This window comes from Crinia signifera, chromosome 1, assembly GCF_055691185.1.
Source record: "Crinia signifera chromosome 1, ASM5569118v1, whole genome shotgun sequence".
NCBI lineage: Eukaryota > Metazoa > Chordata > Amphibia > Anura > Myobatrachidae > Crinia > Crinia signifera.
In genome coordinates, this window is record NC_139217.1 from 216,447,563 (window position 1) to 216,473,229 (window position 25,667).

At 41.1% G+C, this 25,667-nt stretch overlaps 2 protein-coding genes across 4 annotated transcripts in view; one reads left to right on the plus strand and one right to left on the minus strand.

Annotated features, from left to right (window-relative positions):
* LOC146068787 (protein unc-13 homolog A-like) overlaps positions 1–25,667 on the plus strand; it is an 802,795-nt gene that overhangs the window by 240,097 nt on the left and 537,031 nt on the right. The gene's annotated exons all lie outside the window — the stretch shown is intronic.
* LOC146027218 (centromere protein C-like) overlaps positions 1–25,667 on the minus strand; it is a 74,958-nt gene that overhangs the window by 33,016 nt on the left and 16,275 nt on the right. The window contains exon 3 of the mRNA XM_083158174.1: positions 17,757–17,908. Coding sequence (XP_083014300.1) covers positions 17,757–17,908 — 152 coding nt within the window. The remainder of the gene's footprint in view (positions 1–17,756; positions 17,909–25,667) is intronic.

Consider the following 25,667-nt stretch of genomic DNA (forward strand, 5'->3'; position numbering starts at 1 on the left):
CTTGGTATAGTGCAAATAGGCAATAAAGTGCAGTGGAGGGGTGCTGAAAAGCTGCTCAACGCGTTTCGACACTAGCCTGCGTCTTCATCAGGAGCTTGGGTATGGGGTCTTGTCCAAAGGACCCTGTATTTATACCCTGAGTTAATGGTTCCCATGATTGCAGGTGTGGGAACTTCAGTGGTAATCAAATTAAATATTAATAAAAACATACATCAGATACAATAAAAAACAAGAATGTGGTAGGTATGCACAGGAGGGATGTGCGAGGATCTATTATAATACACAATACATATAAAAAACAGGTTTAAAAAACAATATAGTGTTCATGTGATCATGTCACATGATCGGGACGGATCACATGATCCCGGAAGTAGCATTTGTAATATGCCTCAAATGAGATCTAATGATAGGGAGCCAATAGATTTATATTTATTATTATGGCAAGTATCTATAGCGCTATATATCCCTAAGGGTTGCTTTGTACCTGGTGTTTTATACTAAATATCGCAGATGTATTAGTCTGAGTTGCGTGCTCCGTATGGATCCCGGTGTCATACTTCCGGATGGCGGAAGTTCACATGGTTGGCGGAAGTAACTGAACTCGGACCAGAGCCGCAGACATCCTGGTTATGCTGCGCTATAACGGATGCCACTATGCCGCCTCTTGGCTTGGTCACCTCCGCCGGAAGTGACGATTTTGGAGGGCGGAAGTTTAGTTCCGTTTTTGTGTATTGGTTGGCATTTAGCATTACATTCCAATATGTTGGAAAAAATAACACAAGATGAAAACATAACTATCTTCCCAAAAGGTATATAGCAAAAAATAAGTCTATATATAAGTATACATATCGAAATAAAGAAAATTAGAAAAATTATAAAAAGAAAAATTTATAATGAAATATGCATCAATAACGATAATAATTGAGTGTAATGGATCATAAATAGTATAGTAAGGGGAGTTAGCTTTATTTAAACATAATACATATAAAGACAATATGAAGTCTAAACATTATCTGCAGATGTTAAATGGGGCAAAATTATTGCAGTTTCATATATTATATCTCATTTCTAACTTTTAATTTTTAATTTTTGGATTTTAGTTTATTTATATTTATATATTAAGACATATTCATATATCCCTATATATGCTCCCAAATATTTATTTAGGTGCACATTTATATACATATCTCTCCCGAGGGTTCCCCCACAGTGATAATACATTTAGTATACAGTATGTCATGTACATTTAAGTACCAGACACATAAGTAAACTAAGCTGTGGCGAGATCCTCAGGTTGTAAATACTCTACATATTCCATAGAACCAAAGTTGTATGTAGTACAAATAATATATGTCAAGGGGAGGGGTTACGAAAGAGAGAGGGCCATAAAGAAGAGAAGAAGTATCAATATATAATCATAATATGCTATTTAGCTCTAATGCCTCATTGAGGCCATCCGGATGCAGGCTATTTAATTTAAAAGTCCAAAAGACTTCTTGACGGCAGAGGGTCTTGTACCTATCCCCACCCCCATGGAAGGGGGGATATGTTCAAGTCCTATAAGTTGCAGCCCTCTGGGGTCAATTTTATGGAGCTGGGAGAAATGTCTGGAGAGACTGTGGCTGGTTAATCCCTTGATGATGTTACGCCGATGTTCCATAAAGCGAATTTTTAGTGGGCGTGTGGTCCGTCCTACATATTTCAAATTGCATGGACATATCAACAGATATATGGTAAATTTGGTGTCACAATTAATAAAATTCCTCATTGGAATCAGTTTGTCTTCCGTCTGTATCTGTAAGGCTCTATTTGTGGCATAGTCGCATGTAGTACAGCGACTCTTGCCACATTTATAGAACCCCACAGGTCTAGAAACCAGCCATGTGCTGGTACTCAGATTTTCTGCTTTTGCCTCAGACATTTTTAAATGGCTAGGGGCCAGCATGGTTTTCAAAGATCTATTTTTTTTATAAATGATGGTAGGTTTATTGGGTAGTAGGTTTTTCAGGATTCTGTCATGTTTCAATATACCATAATGTTTTGTTGATTATCTGTCTGATTTGGAAATGTGCTGTATTGTATTTGCATATAAATGCCATTTCCTAGGATTTATCTTGTTGTTTTTTTGGGTCTAGGGACCAAAAGGTCCTCTCTTCTCATTTTGCGGACTTCGTTGAGAGCTTCTTGTAGGAGGGGGTCTGGATATCCTCTTTCTTTAAAAGAGGCGATAATGTCAATGGCCTGTTCATTGAACAGGTCTAGTGAAGAGCAATTGCGGCGGATCCGCATTAATTGTCCCTTGGGGATATTCACCTTCCAAGGTCTATGATGTGAACTTTTATAATGCAGATACGAATGCGTATCTACAGTCTTAGTGTAATTTGAAGTGGTTATAATAGAGTTGACTATGCTCAGGGATATATCCAGAAACTCAATGTGTATGGGATTAAAGTGTGAAGTGAAAGATAAATTAAATTGATTGTGGTTAAGTGAAGTGACGAAGTGTTGTGCTGACTGATAGTCCCCGTCCCAAATTTTTTTTTTAAATTGAGTGATTTTTATTAAATTTTCGGATACACAGATTAACATAACAAACAGCCAAATTTATCGGCTGAAATTTTGAGAAGATGAAGTAGAAAAAAATAATAAATAAATAAATAATTAAAAATAAATAAATAATTCATTAAATTATATAAAGAAAAAAAAAAAAAACATCAATACAATATTAATAAATAATTTACAATATCAATTTCTTTTCAATCGAACATATGTCTTTTCCAAATTAACATGAATTAAAAATTGATCTACTATTAATTAAATTATATCTTAAGTGATGAATATTTTGATGAAAGCCATCGGGACCAAATACGATAATATTTAAATTCAGCCTTACGATTAATATATAAATATTTCTCATGTAGCACTGTTACATTGACCAAGGAAATCCAGGCCTTAAAATCAGGCCCTGATGAATCCATCCAGAGTCTAGCTATGCAAACCTTAGCCAATGTACACAAATTAATTATATATTGTCTAGAATGTTTATCCAGGACATCATTATCAGATACCCCAAGGCAGCAAAATCTTGGTGTTAAGTTATTTAAGGGAATTCCTGTTACAGATATAGCTTGAAGCACTTTAGTCCAAAATAGTTTAACCACCGGACAATCCCATAATAGATGCCAAAAATTATAAAGAGATCATCTATATAACGGCCATAGAACACCAGATTCGCACCGAACTCGCCGCCCCACACATGGGTGTCCTCGAACTCCCCCATGTATAGGTTGGCATAGCTCGGCGCAAACCTGGTGCCCATGGCCGTCCCCATCACCTGTAGATAGTGTGTGTTGGAAAATAAAAAATAGTTGTGAGTCAAGATAAATGAAATAGATGAAATGATAAAGGATTGTTGCTCCTGTGTCAGGTCACTATCTCTCTCTAACTTGTTGGTAAGGTGTAGAATACCAAGATCATGTGGTATATTAGTATACAGAGCCTTGACATCTAAGGTCATGAAGGCGTAGGTCTCTTTTCAAGTGATGGTTTGGATTTTTTGGAGGAAATTAGTTGTATCCTTGAGATGTGACCTGAGCACAGGAACAAGAGGTTGTAAGAACAAATCCACATAGTGTGACAAGTTGGTGGTGAGGGACCCAATACCCGAAATTATAGGACGGCCAGGAGGTGAAGTGAGTGATTTGTGAATTTTTGGGAGGTGATAGTATGTGGGTGTGATGGGATGGGTGGTGAACAAAAATTGCCATGTTTCTTTTGAAATCACATTTTGGGCTAAAGCCTCATCTAGTGTGTTTTTAAGTTCTGTTTGAAAGGTATCGGTGGGGTCTGTTTTTAGTGTCTTATAGAAATCCTTGTTATTAAGTTGAGTGAGCGCCTCCTGAACATAGTCTTCTCTATTTTGAACAACCAGACCCCCTCCTTTGTCCGCCTAATTTATAATGATTGACGTATCTTTGGTGAGTGATTTTAAGGCTCTTTTTTCCTCTCTAGTTAGGTTGGAATTCTGAGTGTTTTCCTTCTTCGAACCAAGTTTACAGAGGTTCTTAAAATCCTCCAATGTTACCTTGTAAAAGGTTTCTATATTGGCACTTTTAGCTGTAATAGGAAAAAATTCAGATTTCCGTTTGAATGTTTTGGATTTGGTGTCATAAATTTTAATTGGTGATTTATCGTCTGATCCCGACTGGTTCTCCCGTAGCAGTTCTTGTAGGGTCACCAGTGCAGGATCATCAGATGCGTCCAGTACAATTGGGAATGATGCATCCATATCTTTGGCTATGTCCTTATTTGCAAAGTATCTTTTGCGGCAAAGGGTTCGAATGTATCTATTTAGCTCCACATGTAATTCGAAGATATTGGGATTGCTTGATGGAACATATTTCAGACCCTTCGCCAGCAAAGATAGTTCATTCTCGCTAAGTGCTTTGGAAGAGATATTGAAGACATTTTTGTACTTCAATTTATCATTATCTGGTGTTTTGTTTTGGTTAGCTAATCTTTTCTGGTGGTTTTTCTTTGATTGTATCCCTCCTCTGTTTCCTCTAGGCTTCTTTCCCTTTGTCTTTTTGGTGTCCCCTGTTGTACCATGGGGTAATTGGTCTCCCAATGATTGGGGCGGGGTCGGGCCTCCCGAAAATCCCGTTGGGGTGATCTATTGTGACCTCTGTTCCAATTCTGCCTATCTTTGGGTCTAGCACCTTGTTCTTTTGGGGAGTGGGTATGGGAACTGTATGGGGAATTTATGGTACTATTTGGACGTGTTTCTCTTCTATTTTTTGAGGGATTGCGTCTCTGTAGGAAAGATTCATATCTAGAGTCGGATTCCCTATCTTGTCTATTGTTTTGGTGTCTCCATTGTATATGATCTGGGATTGGGTTTCTTATTTTTATTCCTATCCTTATATGATCTTACTCTGTCATTTTGATAGTCTTCTAAATCTCTCCTGAATTTCTTTTGTTTATTCTCCAGGATCTCTCTCTCAAACTTCTCTATACGTTCATTAATGGCAATGTCTCTTTCTTTAAATTCTTTTTTACTGGAAAAGGTGTCAAGTCGGGTTTTTACTGTTTCTATTTCTTTTTCTAGTTGATTGGTCCGCATGACTCTGTATTTAATGACCAATTTCAGTAATCCAGCGGAACAATCATCTAGAAGTTTGTCCCAATCTTTTTGGAAGTCTGTGTTCTCACCAAACATTGATGGTTTAGTGAGTCTCAAACCTCCATTACTTGGAACATGTGAGACCCATCAGGTGTATGGTGAGGTGACTGGTCGCCAGGAAACGGCCTGCATCATGTAGGAAGCGTGCTACCCAGGATTCCACCCAAAAAAAAAAAATGCCCAGTTTTTCAGGAGAGAGAATTACAGATTTTGGTCCCCCGAGCACGGGAATGGATAGACTCCTCTGTGAAGGACAAGATTTGGGAACAAATTACAGATGAAGTCAATAAGGTGGCACCATTGCAGAGGGATGTGAAGTCTGTGAGTAAAAGGCAAGTGTGTTGTTTATCCAGATATATACTTACTTGTGTCAATCTGTCAAATTTGTCTATAGCATTTAATATAAAGGTGTGTTTGCAGTTAGTTTGATATGTCAGTGACACATGTGAACACAATCATAGAGGGGAGTGCTTAACATGAGGTGAATGGTTCAACTAATAATTTAAGTAAATTTAAACATGTGTAATAAGCAACATAAATAGGTGACCCCTGCACCATTGGGGTGAGGAGAGGGCCTCATTTGAGGCCATGTAGAGTATGAGATGGGTCATCCATAATTGTGGGTCAAAAATGTAGTGGTAGAAAAATGTGTCATAAGAATCCTCTAAATAAAACATACTGACATAGGTTATTGCAATTACCCTTCAATAGAGTTAAGTATGTTATAGGATAATGCATTATAATGGTTACAGAAATATGTGCCCTGCAAACGTATACAGATACATACCATACCAGCCACAATGATAAATTATCAGTACTAATGCTGTGTAGTAGCAGAGAACAGGATTTCAGGTGGCAGGATTTCAAATCGGGCATGAAGAGGAAGATGAGTGATCGTTACATTCACAGCATGACCACTGGGAGTGGACCTATGCCCTCCAAACTGGAGAATACCCCTCTGGAGTCCTCTGCCTTAGATGTCATGTGGAAAATGCATTTTTTTTTACCATAGCTGAGGTGGAGACTCCAGATTCACCCGAAGATTCCTTTTCATGCCCACCACTACAGCAGCCTCTCCCACAGGCTCAGGAGACCAATGCAAGCCGGCTGCTGAATACGATGTTCCAGCAAGGGGTGGACAGTGTGGCCCGTCAGGAGTGTCAGGTGGTAATGATGGAATAGGTGGTGGCTGTCTTGACAAATTTGTCACAGCAGTCCAGCCGCCAGAATGACAATCTGGCGGCTGCCATTAACAACCTGGCCCAGCAAACCAGCCGCCAGAATTACATTCTGGCAGACCTTGCCACCACCGCCAGGACACTTGAGGTGGGTGAGGCAGCAATACCATCAGCTGCCCCACCCCAAGCTGCACCACTCCCTTCCTCAGGCAACAATACCATCAGCCTCCGAGCCCTTCGTCCGAAGAGGATGAAAACCAGCTGGTCCTAAGTCCCCAGCATCCAAGGGTAAAAGAGGGCGGAAGAAATGATGTGGTGTCACCTTATTGTCTTTGTCTGTGGTTTGGCCCCAAATCTAGTCCTTTGCTCTGGTGGGCCACTTCCGTGTGCTAACTCTATTCATTCCCATGTAAAGGGTACTAAAATCTGTTATTCTCTATCTTGAAATGCAGGGTATTGATTTGATGGTGTGGATCCTGGGTAGCATTATTCCTGGATGATGCAGATCGGATGCTGGTGTGGCCTTTGATTTCACCATGCACCTGCTGTGTCTCACATGTTTCATGTAATGGCCCGTTTTGTCTGTCTGGTTGCTTGTGTGTAAATATTATTTGCAGTTTAATTTTTTTTTTTTTAAATAGCTGTGATGCTTAACAGCAATAAATATTGTTTTCCAACATTAAATGAACAGGTTTGATGTGCAATGTTTTGTGTTAATTATGTAACATCAATACATTATTTGTGTATACATACACATAACTGAGTATGGTGTTGAGGTGGATGAAGTGATGGCTTGATCATGGTTGCCTAGCTGACCCTCTCCATGAGGAAGAAAATGTTCAGTTCCACCATTTACCAGGTAATTTATGATTGGCAGCACCTGTGGTGACCTATTTAATAGCTGAGAAAGGTGTTTCACCGCAGGTGATGTTACTCATACATTACGAGTTAAGTCCAGGAACAGAGCATTGTCTCCCTCATGGAGTGGGTCAGGTAGGCAACCATGGGGTTAATGAGACATTTGTAAGAGAGGAATACATATGTGTCCTCCCTTCCCAAACAACAGTGATGGATGTTGATAGTGAGTGGTAGAGGTGAAGTATGCAAAAATGGATAGTGTGAAACCATCACCTAAGAAGTTACAAATAAGATGTTACAGACTGATGGGCAGATGTTGCTAACCTTTGCTAGAGATATGTTTTTTTCAATAATGTGGTTCCTGGCATCTTACATACACAGTGTGAGAAAGAAGGTTAGGAGCAGATTGGCTACTTAAACATCAATGTCCAAGGTAACTATTTGAAAGATTGGGGACACAATTGTGTCCATGAGCAGAAGACATTTCACAAACATTGCAAGTATAAAAGGTGAAAAAAAAACACATTGTTGCAGTTAAACGTGATAGAGGTGTGTAAATAAATAATGTGATGTGTATGTTTGTGTTGCAGTGAAACAGTTGACACATGTCGACTCCAATGAAATGTGTATCCTGTTTTCCTAACATGAAAAGCACACTTGCATTAAGGGTGAAGATGGTTATCACATAACTACAGTAATTCAACATATTCAAACTTGAGTATTTTGAATAAGACATCATAAAAATAAACCTACCTTGAAATGGTGACAAGTGTAGAAAGAGAACCTTCCAATGTCTTTCAGGGCTGTGTATGGCTTGCAGGTAATGAAATGAGCTATTTCACTAAATAGCTTGCAGCATAGGATAATATTGGTGTCAGGTGTATGTAATTTATTGGTATTTCGTGTTAATTAGCAGACCCAGGGCATCCGCACTCAGGCGGAAAGTCTAAGAGTGGTATGGAGCACTCTTTGGCGTCCGACTGTTTTGGGCCAAATATGCACCGTGTGCTCACCGAGCGAGGCGGTTGCCTCTCCATGCAGTTTGAGTACACACCCCCCTGTACGCCCAGGTATACGCCCAGTTTTGACTACTTTTCTGGCCTCTCCCCTAAAACCGCCCAAATTACGCCCACTGAGACCGTGTGCTTGCGGACATGTTTTTTTTGCTCGGGAAGGTCCGTTCGTGAGAGGAGTACTTTCGCTGCACATGCGCACAGCAAATGATACGCATGCACAGAAGAAAAATATCTCCATTCTGTCTGTACGCGGTCCGCCCGCACCAGGCAGAATAAGGGCCTATGTATGCAAATGCTAGGAGTTTAGGAAATAAAATCCCAGAAATAATTGTAATAATGACAAGGGATTAACGGATATTATGGATATTACAGAGTCACGGTGCAATGAAAGTCATGACTGGGACCAGAATATACTTTATTTAGGTAGGACAGAATGGAAAGAATTGGAGGGGGGGTAGCAATGTATGTAAAAAAAAGCATAACATCTACCTTTAATACAAGGTATTGAAGAAAAAACTGAGGCCCTTTGGGCAACCATAGAAACATGGGAGAAGGTGATCCTTCATATAGGGCTTAACTACAGACCCCCAGGTCAGGAAGAGGAACTTGACATGAGCCTATTGTAGGACATCAATAAAATGGCATTAAAAGGAGAGGTAATAATCATGGGAGATTTTATCTACCTGATGTTAACTGGGTGGTGTCTGTTGCAAGTTCCACCAGAAGTAGGGACATTCTGAATTCCTTGCAAGGAGAATCCCTCCAGCAATTGGTGAGGGAGCCCATTCGTAAGCACAAAATATTAGACTTATACTTACAAATGGAGAAAGAATATCATATGTAGATATGTGTGAAAACCCGGGATTCAAAAGCACAGGCTGAGGAGAAAATGGTTTATTGTATATACACAAAATGATAAGTATAGATAAAAGGCAATAAGGGTCCGTCTGACCAAACCAGAAGCTGCTGCAGGTGGTGATAATTGCAGTCTGGATGGTAGATGGACAGAGGTGTTGCCGTGGGGTGGAGGGGGGGGGGGATTGCTCTGTGATAACGTCTCACCGAGTGAATGAAATGTGGAGGGCAGGGGGCAGTAGCCAAGTCGTATTGCACTCAAAGCACTAGATGATATAAACAAGCACAATGGTGAGTGGGAGCTGGCACTGGTAGTAAAAGTATCTGGAAATGTGGCCACATTATATCTTCACTTCCATCCCCAGGTCTCCTCCAACACAGGAGTTGAGACCACACAGCTCCGGCTGACACCTACACTCCGGGCGCACGCTCCCCAGCTGAACCCGGAAGTGACGGAAGACGCCGTTGAGCAGTGAGCTTCTGCTGCCGGCTGCGAAAGCACACACCGGAGACATCCCGACAGACCTGCGGCGAGGGACCAAGGAACACCAGGTATCGGGTAAGAGCTGAGTGTATCACCGGGCGGTTAGGGACGCCAGCCCCCGGCGACACTCACCCTCTCACCTTGACCTCCCACTCAGACTGTCGCATCTCGCATCGGACATTATCTGTGACACAGACATTTCCAGATACTTTTACTACCAGTGCCAGCTCCCACTCACCATTGTGCTTGTTTATATCATCTAGTGCTTTGAGTGCAATACGACTTGGCTACTGCCCCCTGCCCTCCACATTTCATTCACTCGGTGAGACGTTATCACAGAGCAATCCCCCCCCCCCCCTCCACCCCACGGCAACACCTCTGTCCATCTACCATCCAGACTGCAATTATCACCACCTGCAGCAGCTTCTGGTTTGGTCAGACGGACCCTTATTGCCTTTTATCTATACTTATCATTTTGTGTATATACAATAAACCTCTTAAAGGAACATTTCGTGTCTATTCTCTCATTCCATACCTACCACACATACCATTGTGTTACATAAGAGGTGAGCGCTAGGTTACCCACCTGCGATTACACTTTACGTTTGGGAGTTTGGACCACTCCAGCCCAGCAGCCCCCTCGCTACAAAAGGTATTTAGCGCGAGCACTGACCCCCAATTCTACTGAGGAGAAAATGGACCAGTCAGTAGTAAAGGGTTTTTTAGGTATATAAATGAAAGGAGAAAACCAAAAAAGCAGAGTAAGAAGACTAAAAAGACAGAGTGGAAGTCTTCTTGAGGGAGACAATGTAATAGCAGATCATATTAATAATTATTTCTGTCCACTGCTGAAAGATAGGGGAAGGGAGCACAGTTAAGTTGCAAGTATATTCAGAAAAATGAGGGAGAAACAAGTACTTTTACAGAGGAGAAAGTCCTAAGAGAACTCTCAAAACTGAAAGTGGATAAATCAATAGGGCCAGATGGGATACATCCAAGGATGCTAAAAACATAATTATTCAACCAGTCACTAGCTACTGGAATAAGCCCAGAGGACTGGAAAATAGCGAATGTAGTCCCACTGCACAAAAGTGGAAGCAAGGAAGAGGTATGCAACTACCGACCAGTGAGCCTTACATCAGTATTAGAGAATATGTTGGAAACACTCTTAAAACAGAAAGAGTTGTAGAAGATCTCAAAACCAGCAACTCTTACATGATCCTAAACAGCATGGGTTTACTGGGAAGAGATCATGTCAAACCAATTTTATTGATTTTTTTTGAATGGGTGATCAAGGGGGGGGGGGGGGGGGCTCTAGATGTAGCTTATCTAGACTTTAGTAAGGCTTTTCACACTGTCCCACATCGCAGACTGTTAATTAAACTTGAAAGTTTGGGATTGGATTCTATGATGATTGAGTGGATAAGATCTTGTTTGCAGAACAGAAAACAGAGATTTGTAGTAAAAGGAGTAGAACAGGGTCGAGGCCCCACAGTGGAAGGCAAAAATGCGGTATTGGATTCCGCTACTGTAGCTACTATTTTGTCTAGTTCCTGATAGAAGAGGACCATCCCGATATAGGGTAAAGCCTCTAGAGCCCAAGTCCACTCCGCCATAGCATTTAACGCTAAAGACAAGGCCAGTCTGGCCACTGCAACTGCGTGTGTATAAATCACCTTCAGAAAATTCACTAATTTTCTGACCACATCATCCATGTCTAAAGTCTCCATGACCGCTTTTACCAAGGCCTCCATGTCTATACTAGGGGCCGCCTCCGGAAGAGCCGAGGGGATTTCAACCTCAGCGGATATAGATTCTGTCTCCTCCTGGGCCTTATTCAGGTTCAGTCGCTCGCATGCACATTTGAACGCAGCCTTGCGAGAGTAATGCATACCCACACACCAGGCATAGTTACGCCTATTGATGATGCACAACATAACAAAAGGGGAGTGGACTGACAGTGCACGCACAGAAAACAGTTTGCACACACATCTGTGTTTTTACAAACACAGGCAATAGTGTGTGCGAGCGAGCATGCTCTGGACCGGATTCTCTACTCACCAAGTAACAACACTCTCGCAGCACACATTACCATGAATTAATGGCATGATGGTCCTTAATTAATTTAGTTGATTTAAATCAATAATCAATTTGCCTTACAATTACAACTGACACATTTAGTTTAATGGAATGGTTGCTGATTGTGCTTCTCATCTACCCACACTAGGTTAATTTTTACTGTTATTTACACCTGTTCTACCAATATTTATGGCATGTCAAACACCCTTGTTAAATTCCTCTAACACCTTTATAGTGTTTTTTTTTGAGTGAGTTGTGTTCAATTTTAAACATATGTGTCCTGTTACATATTTGCAGCGAAACAAACAAAATTGAGTTATAATAAAAACATACAATAGTTCAAACTTTGAACTATTGTATGTTTTTATTATAACTCAATTTTGTTTGTTTCGCTGCAAATATGTAACAGGACACATATGTTTAAAATTGAACACAACTCACTCAAAAAAAGCATTTGACATCTGAAACACATCATAAGTGCTAAATATTGTTTCTTAACATAACCCCTTTTAATACTAATATATTTAAAAAAACAGACACAGATTAAAACTATAACATATTTATTAAGTACAAGGAACAATTATAAAACTTATTTATGAATCTAAAAACAAAAAAAAACATTATTGCTCGAGGAGCCCCATCAATGCAGACACACAGCAACCTGCATCACTCATGAGTGCTACCACATCCCACAGCATTTGCATCAATGCCTGCCTTCTTTGTGTTCCAACTGTTGTGGATGGAGACAACCAATAATAAAGATCCCCTGCCAAACCGGTCATGCTGGAGGATGTTGCAGGTAGCAAAATGTTCTCCTTGGCGTGTCCAGACTCGTGGTCAGTGTGAACCTGCTTTCATCTGTGAAGAGCACAGGGCGCCAGTGGCGAATTTGACAATCTTGGTGTTTTTTGGCAAATGCCAAACGTGCTGCACGGTGTTGGGATGTAAGCACAACCCCCACCATGTCGGGCCCTCATTCCACCCTCATGGAGTCTGTTTCTGACCGTTTGAGTAGACACATGCAAATTTGTGGCCTGCTAGAGGTCATTTTGCAGGGCTCCTCCTGTTCCTCCTTGCACAAAGGCGGAGGTAGCGGTCCTGCTGCTGGGTTGTTGCCCTCCTACGGCCTCCTCCACGTCTCCTGATGTACTGGCCTGTCTCCTGGTAGCGGCTCCATGCTCTGGACACTACACAGCAAACCTTCTTGCCATAGCTCGCAATGATGTGCCATCCTGGATGAGCTGCACTACCTGAGCCACTTTAGACTCCGTCTCATGCTACCACTAGAGTGAAAGCACCACCAGCTTTCAAAAGTGACCAAAACATCAGCCAGAAAGCATAGGAGCTGAGAAGTGGTCTGTGGTCACCACCAACAGCTTTATTGGGTGTATCTTGCTAATTGCCTATAATTTCCACCTCTCTATTCCATTTGCACAACAGCATGCGAAATTGATTGTCAATCAGTGTAGCTTCCTAAGTGGACAGTTTGATTTCAAAGAAGTGTGATTGACTTGGAGTTACATTGTGTTGCTTAAGTGTTCCCTTTATTTTTTTGAGCAGTGTATGTATATATATATATATATATATATATATATATCTATTGTGCTCATAAGTTTACATACCCTAGCAGCTTCCGTGTTGATGGCACGTCCCATGCGCAGCTTCCGGGCTGATGGAGGAAAATTTGCACTCATCAGCCCGGAAGCTGCGCATGGGACGTAATTGGACATGACAATGATCCAAAACACAAGGCCAAGTCGACCTGACATTGGCTACAGCAGAATAAAGTGAAGGTTCTGCAGTGGCCATCTCAGTCTCCTGACCTCAATATCATTGAGCCACTCTGGGGAGATCTCAAATGTGCAGTTCACGAAAGACAGCCCACGAATTTACAGGAACTGGAGGCTTTTTGCCAAGAAGAATGGGCAGCTTTACCATCTGAGAAAATAAAGAGCCTCATCCACAACTACCACAAAAGACTTCAAGCTGTCATTGATATTAAAGGGGCAATACCTAGTATTAAGAACTGGGGCATGTAAACTTTTGATCAGGGTCATTTGGGTAATTTCTGTTGTCATTATGATTTAAAAAGAGTAAACACAGTTGTTTGACAATAAATGGCTTCACCCAACCACTAACCATGAGTGAAAGAAAAGTTTGCGAGTTATCATTCATATTCTCTGACAAATGACCAGAAAATCACAAATTCTTCTGCTCCAGCAAGACACTTAAAGTTTTGCTTTTTAGATGAAAATAACGAAAAATACGAAGAAGCTCTGATCTAGTTAAAATTATGTCAGGACGTCTTAAGGACGTTCATTAATATACTTTAGCATAGTAAAAGAGTACTAGCTTGTCATATGAGCTTGTCCTAGTGCAAAGTTACTGACTTTGGCGGGAGAAAAAAATCCGTGGGTCATTCCATGTAACTATGGAAATTTGTTTGGATTTTTTTTTTTCACAGCAACACTTAATTTTGAAAATTATTATCGTACAACAATGTGAGTTTTCACTCCAAATTTTTTTTAAGCTAGTAGCATTATTGTTGCTATGGCAACCATCTTGCTTTAGGCTTGCTTCAGATGGAGAAAGAGACTTCACCAGAATTCAAACTAAATTTTCTAATGTTAATAACACTCAAAGTAACATATAGGTCACTTCATTTGTAGATCACAATCTGGAAATCATTTTTCGTAAACAATACTATCCATATTCAAAATACTTTAAGAGTTCTGGCATTCCTAACATGAGCATAACCTCAAATGTGTAACGTGAGTTACCTAAAAGTTTATATTTTCATTTTATCTTGCCAGATTGTTGGAAAAAAATTAATGATTTCATATTTTCCTAACATTAGACCATACGTAGTCCAAAACCACTAAACATTTATTCAATGAAGTAGCATTACCAAATAAATGAAGAAAACCTATATGTAACATGAGTTACCATTATGGTAACTCACGTTACAGTGTGTTGATGTCAACAGATTTAATGGTGTGTATGATGTTTTATATTCTCTGGACTCTGTAATTGATGATAATGTTGTAATGTGGGTTTCCATCTGTCTATCTTTGTTTTGTAGCATCTTAACTTCTAAATTATAATATTAAATGAGCCTTTTCTCAGTAGCAGCTTGGCATTGTGGAGAATTGCATTCATCTGTAATAGTATCAGATTACCTTGTCCATACCAAAGAAACAGTAGTTCCATACATGTACACCTTGTTGCAAGCAGTGCCTTCAACAGTTACAAATGTACATATCTTGTCATATCTTGTCCGAGCTCTCAGTTTAAAAACAGATATACAGTATAGCGGAAGCTATGAAACATTTGGAAAAAGACAAGTGTGGGCAAATGTGAAAAATAGGAAACACAATGTGCTTCAGACTTTACTAAAGCTGTCGATGAATCCTCAAAGGTCAAAGTTATATTAAAAAACCAAGATGAGAATGCTGACATCAACAACCAACTTGATTTTGAATCCATTACTACAAAAGCCAAACCATTAGAGGGAATAAAGCAACTACCTAAAAGTGGAAGACAATTAAATTAGTGGCTTTCTAACAACTGAAAAAGCTGAAAGTTCACTTCAGCCCTATGCCCCTGTCTTCATAGAAACTGATGAATTTGCACCAAGGACCTTATGCAGGTCCGTTCGTACAGACACCTTCGTTCGCAAGGGGTCCGATGTTTTGTGTCTGCACATGCGCAGGGTCATTTCTGCACATGTGCAGATGCAGGGTGAGTGCGCACATGGTGAACAAACTGTTTGCTAGGTGCACGCACCCATCCTTGCGGACAGGAGGTGAGGGGGCAGACCATTAGCATATGGAAATGACCAGCATTTCATAGGCATTCCCATGAGAATGCTGAGCATTCTCATGATAATTTGCCGATGACACAGGAGCGTTGATGTCAGCTGCCCACCCACTTCCCTTAGAGTGCACACGCACATCTAAGGTTGTTCTGAGCAACCTTAGATGTGCGTGTGCCTTCCACATCATTCCACATCATTCGATGGTTGGTAGGTGTTCCCCCACAGGCTGTGAATGGATGTTTATGTAAAACATCCATTCACATACAGTGTGAACGTAAGCGCTATGCCAATGGCGTACCAACAGTCACATGGCGGGATTTGATTGACTCGCAAGGATGCGAATTTGTAACGGATTGAATAAACCATAACAACCCCCCAAAGCTTGTTGACTGGGTGGAAGTTCTATATGATGGGAATTTATTTCCAGGAATTGTTACAAATATAGGAAAATGGGAATATCCTGTTAACGTCATGACAAGAGATGGGAAATACTGGAAATGGGCATCAGTCAAAGATGAAATTTGTTACAAAAATATAAATAAATGTGCTGAGAAAAATTTCAGCACCAACAATTGTTACAGCTGTGAAAAATTAGTTCTAACTTGTAAAATATTTATACACACTGGGCAGCTTTGAGCTGAAAGCCGCTCAAACCTGCTGTTTTGAGTGACCTTCAGCTCAAAGTCACCAAGTGTGCCTTATGACATCCTGACATAATTGTAACTAGATCAGAGCTTCTTCGTATGTTTCGTTATTTTCATCTAAAAAAAGCGAAACATTAGATATCTTGCCGGAACAGAATATATATTTTGAATATCTCAATTTCACCTTTTTCACTCCGCCCTAATATATATAACTTGTATCACTATGTGCAAACAGGAAACCATTTTAATGAAAAAATAACTATAAACATAGCCAAGCCAAATGCATATAGAGCCACAACCTATTGTGACTTTAAGAATTTGTAGCTTTTGCTTAGTCTTGACTATAAAAGCACATTGTCACTCATGGAAAATCTGATTGAGGACTACAGGATCTCCAAATATTGGTACCAGATGATATTTGGTTCTTGTTCTAAGCCTGACCGGTGTAGTTATAGCAGACGTGCATAGGAAATAAGCTGGTAAGTTGAACGATCGGTATATGAAGCAGGATGTCCACTCCAATCTAGATCTGCTGGACAACCTTAGCTCTACCAGTCTAGGACCGGAACAATCATAGGCTACTAGCAACACCACTGATTCTGCGCACAGCCCTGGTGTGGTCGAAGGGAAAGTGGCACTGCAGTAGCTATGCTCTCAATAAAGGTTTCAGATTTCAGGAAATCATCAGATATCAACCTTCACATACAGTACAGTCCCCAGCTCTCATTAATGCTCCTCCTTCACCTGCTTCCATGAGTCATCAGTAATATAAGCAAGCCCTTACCATGAGTGCTTCTGCCCCCTGCCTCTCCAAGTGTGCCTCTGACCCCCTTCTTCATGAGTGCCTCTGCCTCCAATATCCCCATGTGCATGTATCATATGCCCTTCTCAAGTGTACCCCTCACCACCTCCTCATGAGCACCTCTTTCCCCTGGCTCACCAAGTTTGCCCATCCTCGTAAGTGCCTCTGCCTCCCTATATGCACAATTCATCTGCCCTCCCTATATGCACCTCTACCCCCTGCCTCATCAAGCATGCCTCTGTCCCCCTAACCCATAAGTGTCTCTGCCTCCTCATGTGCACATATATTCCCTCTCCATATGTAACTCTGCCCCCAATCCCATGAAGTACCCCTGACCTCTGCTCCTCTCCCCATTAATGCCTCTGCCTCCTACCTTCCATAGTCGTGTGCCTATGATCTCCACTCCTCATTTGTACAGATGGAGCCCATTTAATTTATCCCCAGCACTCACCAGAATGTCCCCACTGGCGAGTGCTGGCTGAGAGGGACTCCATCCGACTGGGATATGTGAGCATCTCACACGCACATGCGTCCCAGTCACTTGGCCGCTGGGCGACGGAAACCCTGCCCGTCTCCGCTTCAGGGAGAGGGGCAGGGTTAATGGGGGGGTGTGGAGAGATGGTGTGGGCTGGGGTTGTCGACCGGGAAAGGGGGACAGCAGCGGGGAGCTCCGTCAGAACTGGGCACGTGTGTGACAGGTTTACAATTGAATATTGTAGTTTTGGGTATCAAACAAGGAAACTGCAGCCTCACAGTAATCACTGCCGCAAATTGAAATCCCTATAATTATAATCTCCATAGGTAAAATCTATACCTAAATTGGAATTTTATATGTACTTACAATTATGTCAGACATGGAGGCTGTATTTACTTTTTTCTTCAGTGGAGCAAGTTTCAGTATCCCAGTGGTAAACAAATTATGGTGATAGGTGGTCCAAATTTTAAAGTTTTCATCACCAACAAATTTACTTCTTTTACTAAGATGGATACAGTCTGTAATGAACAACCAAATAATACCATTAGTCATGTGACAAAGAGATTATGACAATTTTACCATAAAGCAGCACTTTATTGTAGATATGGAATGGATGACAGATAGACATACATTCAATAGTTAGACACCATATGGTCGATATGCATTAGGTTTACTGGTACAAAAGGTTGACTTGTAAATGGTAAGCAGTAGAAAAGGTTGACAAATATATGTGTTTTTTTGAGGTTCTTTAAAGTATTTTCGACTCTGCTTTATTTACTACCCACATGACTGGGGATTGGGAATTGTAAGCTACCAGAATTGAGGAGCATAAAGTGAGCCTGCGAGGGTACACTTTTTTACAATAATTTGGGTGACATATAGTTAAACATACAAAATACTAGCGAAAACAACACCTTTAATTTTGTTTCAAATATTTTCATGTTTTAACCCTGTCTACCCTTCCTGCTGTCAACCTTATGGTGTTGACCTATTTATTGTAAATCGTTTAATCCACACCCATGAGAAACATGTACAGAACAGGATAGTTGGAGCATATTGGAGGTAACATGCAAAAAAACAATACGTATACCACCACTTTAGCTCATCACTACAAGTACTAACCTTTTTCACTCTTTTCTTTCTATTGTATATCTTTGATATAAAATACATAGTTTCAAGTAAATATATTTAGCTCTGGGGGTGCTCTAAATTCAAAATGTTGAAGGTTTCAAGTAGATCCATACATACCAATTTCAACTGCTTGGTTTTTAAACTAAGTTAAAAAACATTTGGTATCAAAAACTAAATCTTTTTTGACAATTTTATTGGGGGACACTTCTACCATAACTTATTGTAGAGGTTGCAGAAGTTGAGCACCTAAAGGGTTAGCTACTGTTAGGAGCTGCACGGGCAGCGACTGCGCTCGCCCGGCAGTCTCCACTGAGGTCCCGGCGGTTGCCAGGTTACCGGGACGCCGTCGCGCCATCAGCCGGATACTTCCGGCGGACGGAGACGGGCGCCCGGCAACTTGGAGACAACCCCTTCCTCCCCTGCCGCAGCGGTTGCCAAGGCGACGGGGGACGCCTGGCGGCCGCAGGGAGGAAGGGGTGTGCATGACGCCGCACGCAGCGTCAGGGTAGCGCTCTGGCGCGCTATTTAAACTGCATGACCGGTGCACTCAGACGCCGGCTATAGTTCTTGATTTGGTGTCTCGAGTGTTCCCGGTTCCAGGCTCCTGCACAGCGTTTGTTCCTGTCCCCAGTGGCCTTGTCCTAGCTGCCTCCAGGATCCTTGTCTTCTCCTGGTTGCAGATCCCTCCGTTTTCAGATAAGTTGGGAGATTCCCACTCTCTGTCTCCTTACTTATTATTTCATTATTGTGTCAGCATACTGTGTATTGTTACACCTGTCAGCATTACTTATTGGGTCCATCTTGTGTATTGTTACACCCGTCAGCATTCTCAGTATTGTGTCAGCATACTGTGTATTGTTACACCTGTCAGCATTTCTTATTGGGTCCATCTTGTGTATTGTTACACCTGTCAGTTTTGGTTGTTGGATCAGCTATTGTGTATTGTTACACCCGTTGGCAACAGCATTTGCCTAGGGGGTTCCACCTTAGAGTGTTATCCACTGGCACCCTCCTCCGTAGGGCAGGGTAGTTCTCGCCTCTTGTTTGTTAGTTAGCCTTCCCCTTGTTTACCTCTGGCCTTGGCGGCTGCGTTGTCACTAGTAAGACCAGGTGGCATCGGGGTGGGAGCCTGACTAACGGGCTCCCACGAACGCGGCTATTATTGGTGAAGGTTAGCTTAGCACGCATCCGCCAACTCCAATAGGTGACAACGGAGTTAGGGTTGGCGAGATCTCCCGTGTCCCTAACAGCTACTCCCATCTCCAACCACGGCTCACCAGTTCATACCTTGCACAGCCCAAACCAATCGGGAATGCAAGAAGCACAAGCAAAACACACAATTCAACAACACAGAACAATTAGCATAAGGGTGTAACCCCCAGATAGGCTCAATATTGAGTATAGGTCTACTCAAATACAACTTAATGCAAAACTGTGCACTCAATGTTTTTTAGGCATGAAAAGGTAAAAAACTGGAATCAGTCAACAGTGAAAAATAGAACACTGAAGCAAGTAGATGCCCAATATAGCATTTTAGTGGAGAACACTATAGCACCACTCTTGAGCCAACTATAATGGTTGGATCTGGCCAATTATATAAGATCTAATAACCTTCCGTATGACCAGTAGTACATGGTAACCTAAAGATTTAGTCCCTGTCATTTGTCATACTCAATTCAGCCACAATTGTTTGGACACTAAAGGTGTATCTTGGTCAAAGACATAATACTTAAACTCACGACAGCAAATCACATTCTTCCTGCCAACAGTTTTCACTCTACCTAAGATTTATATGGCAGGAAGTGTATGGGATGCAAATGCTGCCAGATGGGCTTTCATTTAAATAAAAATGAAATAAAATCATATAAACCCACCCAACATAAATAAGGAGGAGGAAAAAGACCTCTTGCTACAGGTGGGAAAAGCAGCCAGCTTAGGGGAAATTATTATTATGGGTGACTTTAACTACCCAGAAATAAATTGGAAGGATAGTTTAACTAGTACCGCTAAGGGAAATGTTTTATTGGATGCCCTAAATCAGTGGTTCTCAACCTCGGTCCTCAAGGACCCCCAATAGTGCACATTTTCCAGGTCTCCTGGCAGTTGCACAGGTGCACTCATTATTCACTGACACATTTTAAAAGATCACAGATGGAGCTAATTCGTTTACCTGTGATTCTGTGTGGAGACCTGGAAAACGTGCACTGTGCACGAACCACAGTCCTAAATGACCACTATTTGTATAAATTTATTGAAAGTCCAACCACAAATAAAATCCTGGATCTCTTGATAAGCAACAACGGGGACATTGTTACTAACATAACCATAAGGGAGACATTGGGGAACAGTGATCACAAGGGAAGAATCTTCAGAAGATCTCCCACCGATTAAATGCTCGGCTTTTGATTGCTCCCAGTCTGTATGTTTGAGTTAGGAAATAGTCAAAAATAGATTACAGAACCTAAATAGTTCCTGGCCCGGACGAAATACACCCTAGAAATGAGAATTGAGTTCTGTCATAGCACTACAATTATATCTGATATTCGGGGAATCAATAAACTCAGGGACGGTACCAAGTGACTGGCGCATAGCTAACGTAGTACCAATATGAAAGAAAGGTAGCAAAACTAACCCTGAAAATTATAGACCAGTCAGCCTTACATCCATTGTGGGGAAAATATTAGAAGGAATCATAAGAGATAGTATCCCACATTTCTTAGAACAGGAGAAAGAGATAAGTAAGGCTCAGCATGGGTTCGTCAAAAATAGATCATGTCAAACTAATTTAATTAGCTTCTATGAAGAAGTCAGTAGGGGCTGGACTTAGGGAAATCTATTGATGTAATACTGATTGATTTCCTTAAAGCTTTTGACATGGTGCATCATAAAAGGTTATGAATGAAACTAGGTAATTTATGGTTAGGGGATAAAATTTGTAATTGGATTAAAAACTGTTTGCACAATCGGGACAGAGAGTGGTGGTAAATGGCATACATTCCAGCTGGGGTAAGGTCCAAAGTGGAGTCCCGCAAGGATCAATATTGGGACCCACCTTGTTTAATATATTTATTAATGATACTGAAAGTGACATAGTGAGTAAAATTGCAATATTTGCAGACAACACGAAATTAAGTAAGGAATTTAATTTAGTAGAGGATGTGGAAACACTACAAAGTGACTTAAATAAACTGGAATGGTGGGCGGAAAGGTGGAAAAGTTTACCGTTGAAAAATGTAAAGTAATTCATTATGGGAACAAAAATGAACAAGCTACTTATAAGCTAAATGGAGTTATTATATGGAATTCTGCTGTAGAAAAGGACTTGGGGGTCATCGTAGATGAAAAATTGGGTAATAGTGCAGTAGAAAAAGCAAACCGGACACTGGCATGCATTAAAAGGGCAAAATATATACAGTTGTAGCAGTGCTTATCTACAATGAAGTGGTACTACACCGCAGGTATAATAAAGATTTTGGTACTTGTGGAGTATCACGGCTCCCATCGCATGCCAAATGTAGTGGCATGAGATGGCATGCGATGGGATGCGGTTTTTACCGTTTTTAAGCTATTTTTAGCAAAAATCGCATGCAATCGCATCGCATGCAATCAAATCGCATGCGATGCGATGCGATGGCATGCGTTTTTTCACTGAAATGCATCCAAATGCATAGAAATGTGCAGCAAACATGTTAAATGCCACCAAATGTCATTTTTTAGTGTCCCACCCCCACTATCAACGCGAACCCGAAGCGTGGCGAGTGCAGCGGTACGCGAGGGGCAGCGGTACGCGTCCTATGACCTTTTCATACCCCCACTATCCACGTCGGCGTGGAGTTGAGAATAGAATAGTGTGGCGAGCACAGCGAGCCACCGAGCCCGAAGCGTGGCGAGCGCAGCGAGCCCCGCGAGGGGCCGCGGACACCTGTGAAGCCCGCGAGGGGGCGCGTATACCTGTGAAGGTATCCGCGTGCGCTCGCCACGCTTCGGGCTCGCCACTATTCTACTCTCAACTCCACGCCGACGTGGATAGTGGGGGTATGAAAAGGTCGTAGGAGGCGTACCGCCGCCCCTCGCGGGCTCGCTGCGCTCGCCACGCTTCAGGTTGGCGTTGATAGTGGGGGTGGTAGACTCTAAAAAATGACATTTGGGGGCATTTAACATGTTTGCTGCACATTTCAATGCATTTGGATGCATTTCAGTGCAAAAACGCATGCGATCACATCGCATGCGATGCGATTTTTTAGCATGCGATGCCCATCAGGGGAGCCGTGATACTCCACAAGTACCAAGATTTTATATTGACATTAAAAATACACATACATTACCATAAAAATTATAATATTAATCAAAATAAATGAATAAAATTGATTGACAAACTCACTCACAGGATTGGATATGTTACTCAATGAGTAAATAATTCAGGTAAGTGCACATTACCAAGAAGGGGGACTGGATGGGGGATCACTGTTCTTTAGGTGTTCAATTGTGGAGCAACACAGATCCTCTCTATGATTACGGTGTTGCAAATATGTTGTTGGAGGAATCTGTGGAGACTGAAGTTGTTGCGGGACCCCAACTTAGCCCGGAATGGGCCTCACTCAGAGCAGCACAGGTCCTCTCTATTGGCATGGTAGTAGTAGTTGATTCCGCTGGAGGAGTCTGTGCTGAAATGGCGTCAATTTGCACTCTGTGGGTCTCACCAATGGCAAGGTGTACTGCAGAGACCGTTGGTGTGAAGGTGAGGGTCAATATATGGTACCAAGTTCTCTTATGCTGGTTTGGAGGTAGAATGGCTCACCTAGGGGTTCTCACCAAGAGGTATCCAAGTGGTGAAAGAAGGAGAAGATGGCAATATGTCCAATGTAAATTCCAAAATCAGAATGGCGATCCAATTGGAGGGGTAAATCACGGTTGCAAAAAGTCCAAGTCCTAATCCTGGAGTGAGAAACTGACGCGTTTCACTACTGATGGTAGCTTTATCGAAGGTGACAGGGGATGTGTAGGTTGGTGATATGTATACCCCTGTTAATAGGCACTTCATTGTGGGATGGACAATCAATCAAACTCTAATTAACAAATTCAATATGAAAAAGCAAAATAAATCACATTTAGGAGACAAACATATAGTTAAGGAATATATTGAGTTAATAGTTTATTAATAATTGTTGCTTAAAGTATGAAAGAAATAAATGATAAACATAAGTGTTAAATTACTTCCGTGTCACGATAGATGATTGGCCCGATTATGTATTTTAAAAATGTTTAAAATATCTTGTTTGATAGGAGTGAGGTTTTAGCTGCCATATAATGAGATATGCTAATAAACAAATAAAACAGATCGCTAAGAGAAACAAATAGAAGAATATATAAGGTCGGATTTAGCTAATAACCCGGTGGAACGCATATGCGCTCCACCATTACTTCCGCCGGAAGTGTTATCCTTGCGTCCCGGCTGAACCATACAGAGCACTCTCCGCCGGAAGCTGTTTGGGCGGAAATTACATAGCGGGAGTGTGCCGATTTGCGGCAGTAAGTAATGTCCCTGATGGATATTCTCATTATTTAGGTTCCCATCCAGACTATTTATTATGTCAGAGATCGGGGAATTATTTTTCTGGGGAACAAAATCCCACACTCAGTACTGATTAACTTCAAAGGGTAATGATTAGACACAGTGTATTAATGTTTTGGCAGCGCCCTCTATCGGTTTAAAACATATCTGTTTCTAAATGATAAATTAGCATAAGAATAGAAATAGCAATAGCAAAAGCTATATATATCACAGAATATACACAACAATAAACAGTAAAGGCTTTATACCGCAAATAATATGACAATGGAATAAATGTCCATATTATCTAATACTCTGTGTTTTTATTTGCATTTTTTATTATTATTTTTATTATTACCATTATTTGTTCTTCATATCATTCTTATCTGTCCTTTATCATATATATTAAATTCTGTGTTTTGGAAAAGGAAAATACTTTTTTATTATATATATATATATATATATATATATATATATATATATATATATATATATATATATATATATAGAGGTAGAGGTGTAGGCCTGGCACTCCTCCAGCAGTACAGGTAACCCAGGTGCCTTCAGGAACAGAATTACAGGATAGTGAAAAGACAACAGCGGCACTCTGGGGATTTTTTGAAAAAATATATTTTCAGCAAAAAAGCTTCCAACGTTTCGGGGTATATGACACCCCTTTGTCAAGGTTATACGTGCAATAATAGGTACATACATGTGCTTACCTTTATCATAACAAGTGAGAAGAGTGAGCAAATCACGTTACTGCAGCGTGCTGGCATCAAACAGGAAACGGACAGTGAAAGGAAGTGGCCGGGCAGTGGATATCCTGCTGCTGGAACGCAGAGTGGACAGCAAGCCTCAGGTCTCCTAGGAGACTGATGGTGATTGCAGCAAATGTGTCCGGTGTAACGAGATGCCAGCATCACCTGACGTGACTGGCTTACCCTAGGGTGAATATTAGCATAAAGAGTGTATATTAGATAATAAAAACAGTGTAGAATCAACATGAAGATGCATTTAAAATAACGCAATATAAAAGTGACAAGATCAACTATATAAAATAACGTGCTGTGACCAAATAGTGTTTAAATTATCTTAATAATACATGTAACATAGACATTCTATCCTTTTCCCATTCGATTTCATTTCTTTGTCCCTCCTTAGAGATATTCAGTTACCCCATATACCGACACCATTTGGTGTTGACACATGCTAATACCATAATTGTAAGCATGTATTACTATTTACATCGCAGTGTGCTTTTTCTTCCTCTTATACTTATCTTACTATCCTGTTCCCCTTCTATTACATTAAGTTGTCCCTCCTTAGAAATATTTTGTTTCCCCTTAGAGAAGTCGACTTATGGAGTGTTGACACTCACTTACATTGTGCTCCAACTAATCCCGACATGGGACATCGTAGTGTGCTTTTTCTTCCTCTTAATCTGATCTTACTATCCTTTTCCCGTTCCATTACATTAGTTTGTCCCACCTTATGTATTTTTAGTTACCCGTGTGATACAGAGTCAGAACCGCATGTCGACTCTCGTCATCGACACATTATAATCAATAACGGCTTAAGATAAACTCAGTGTG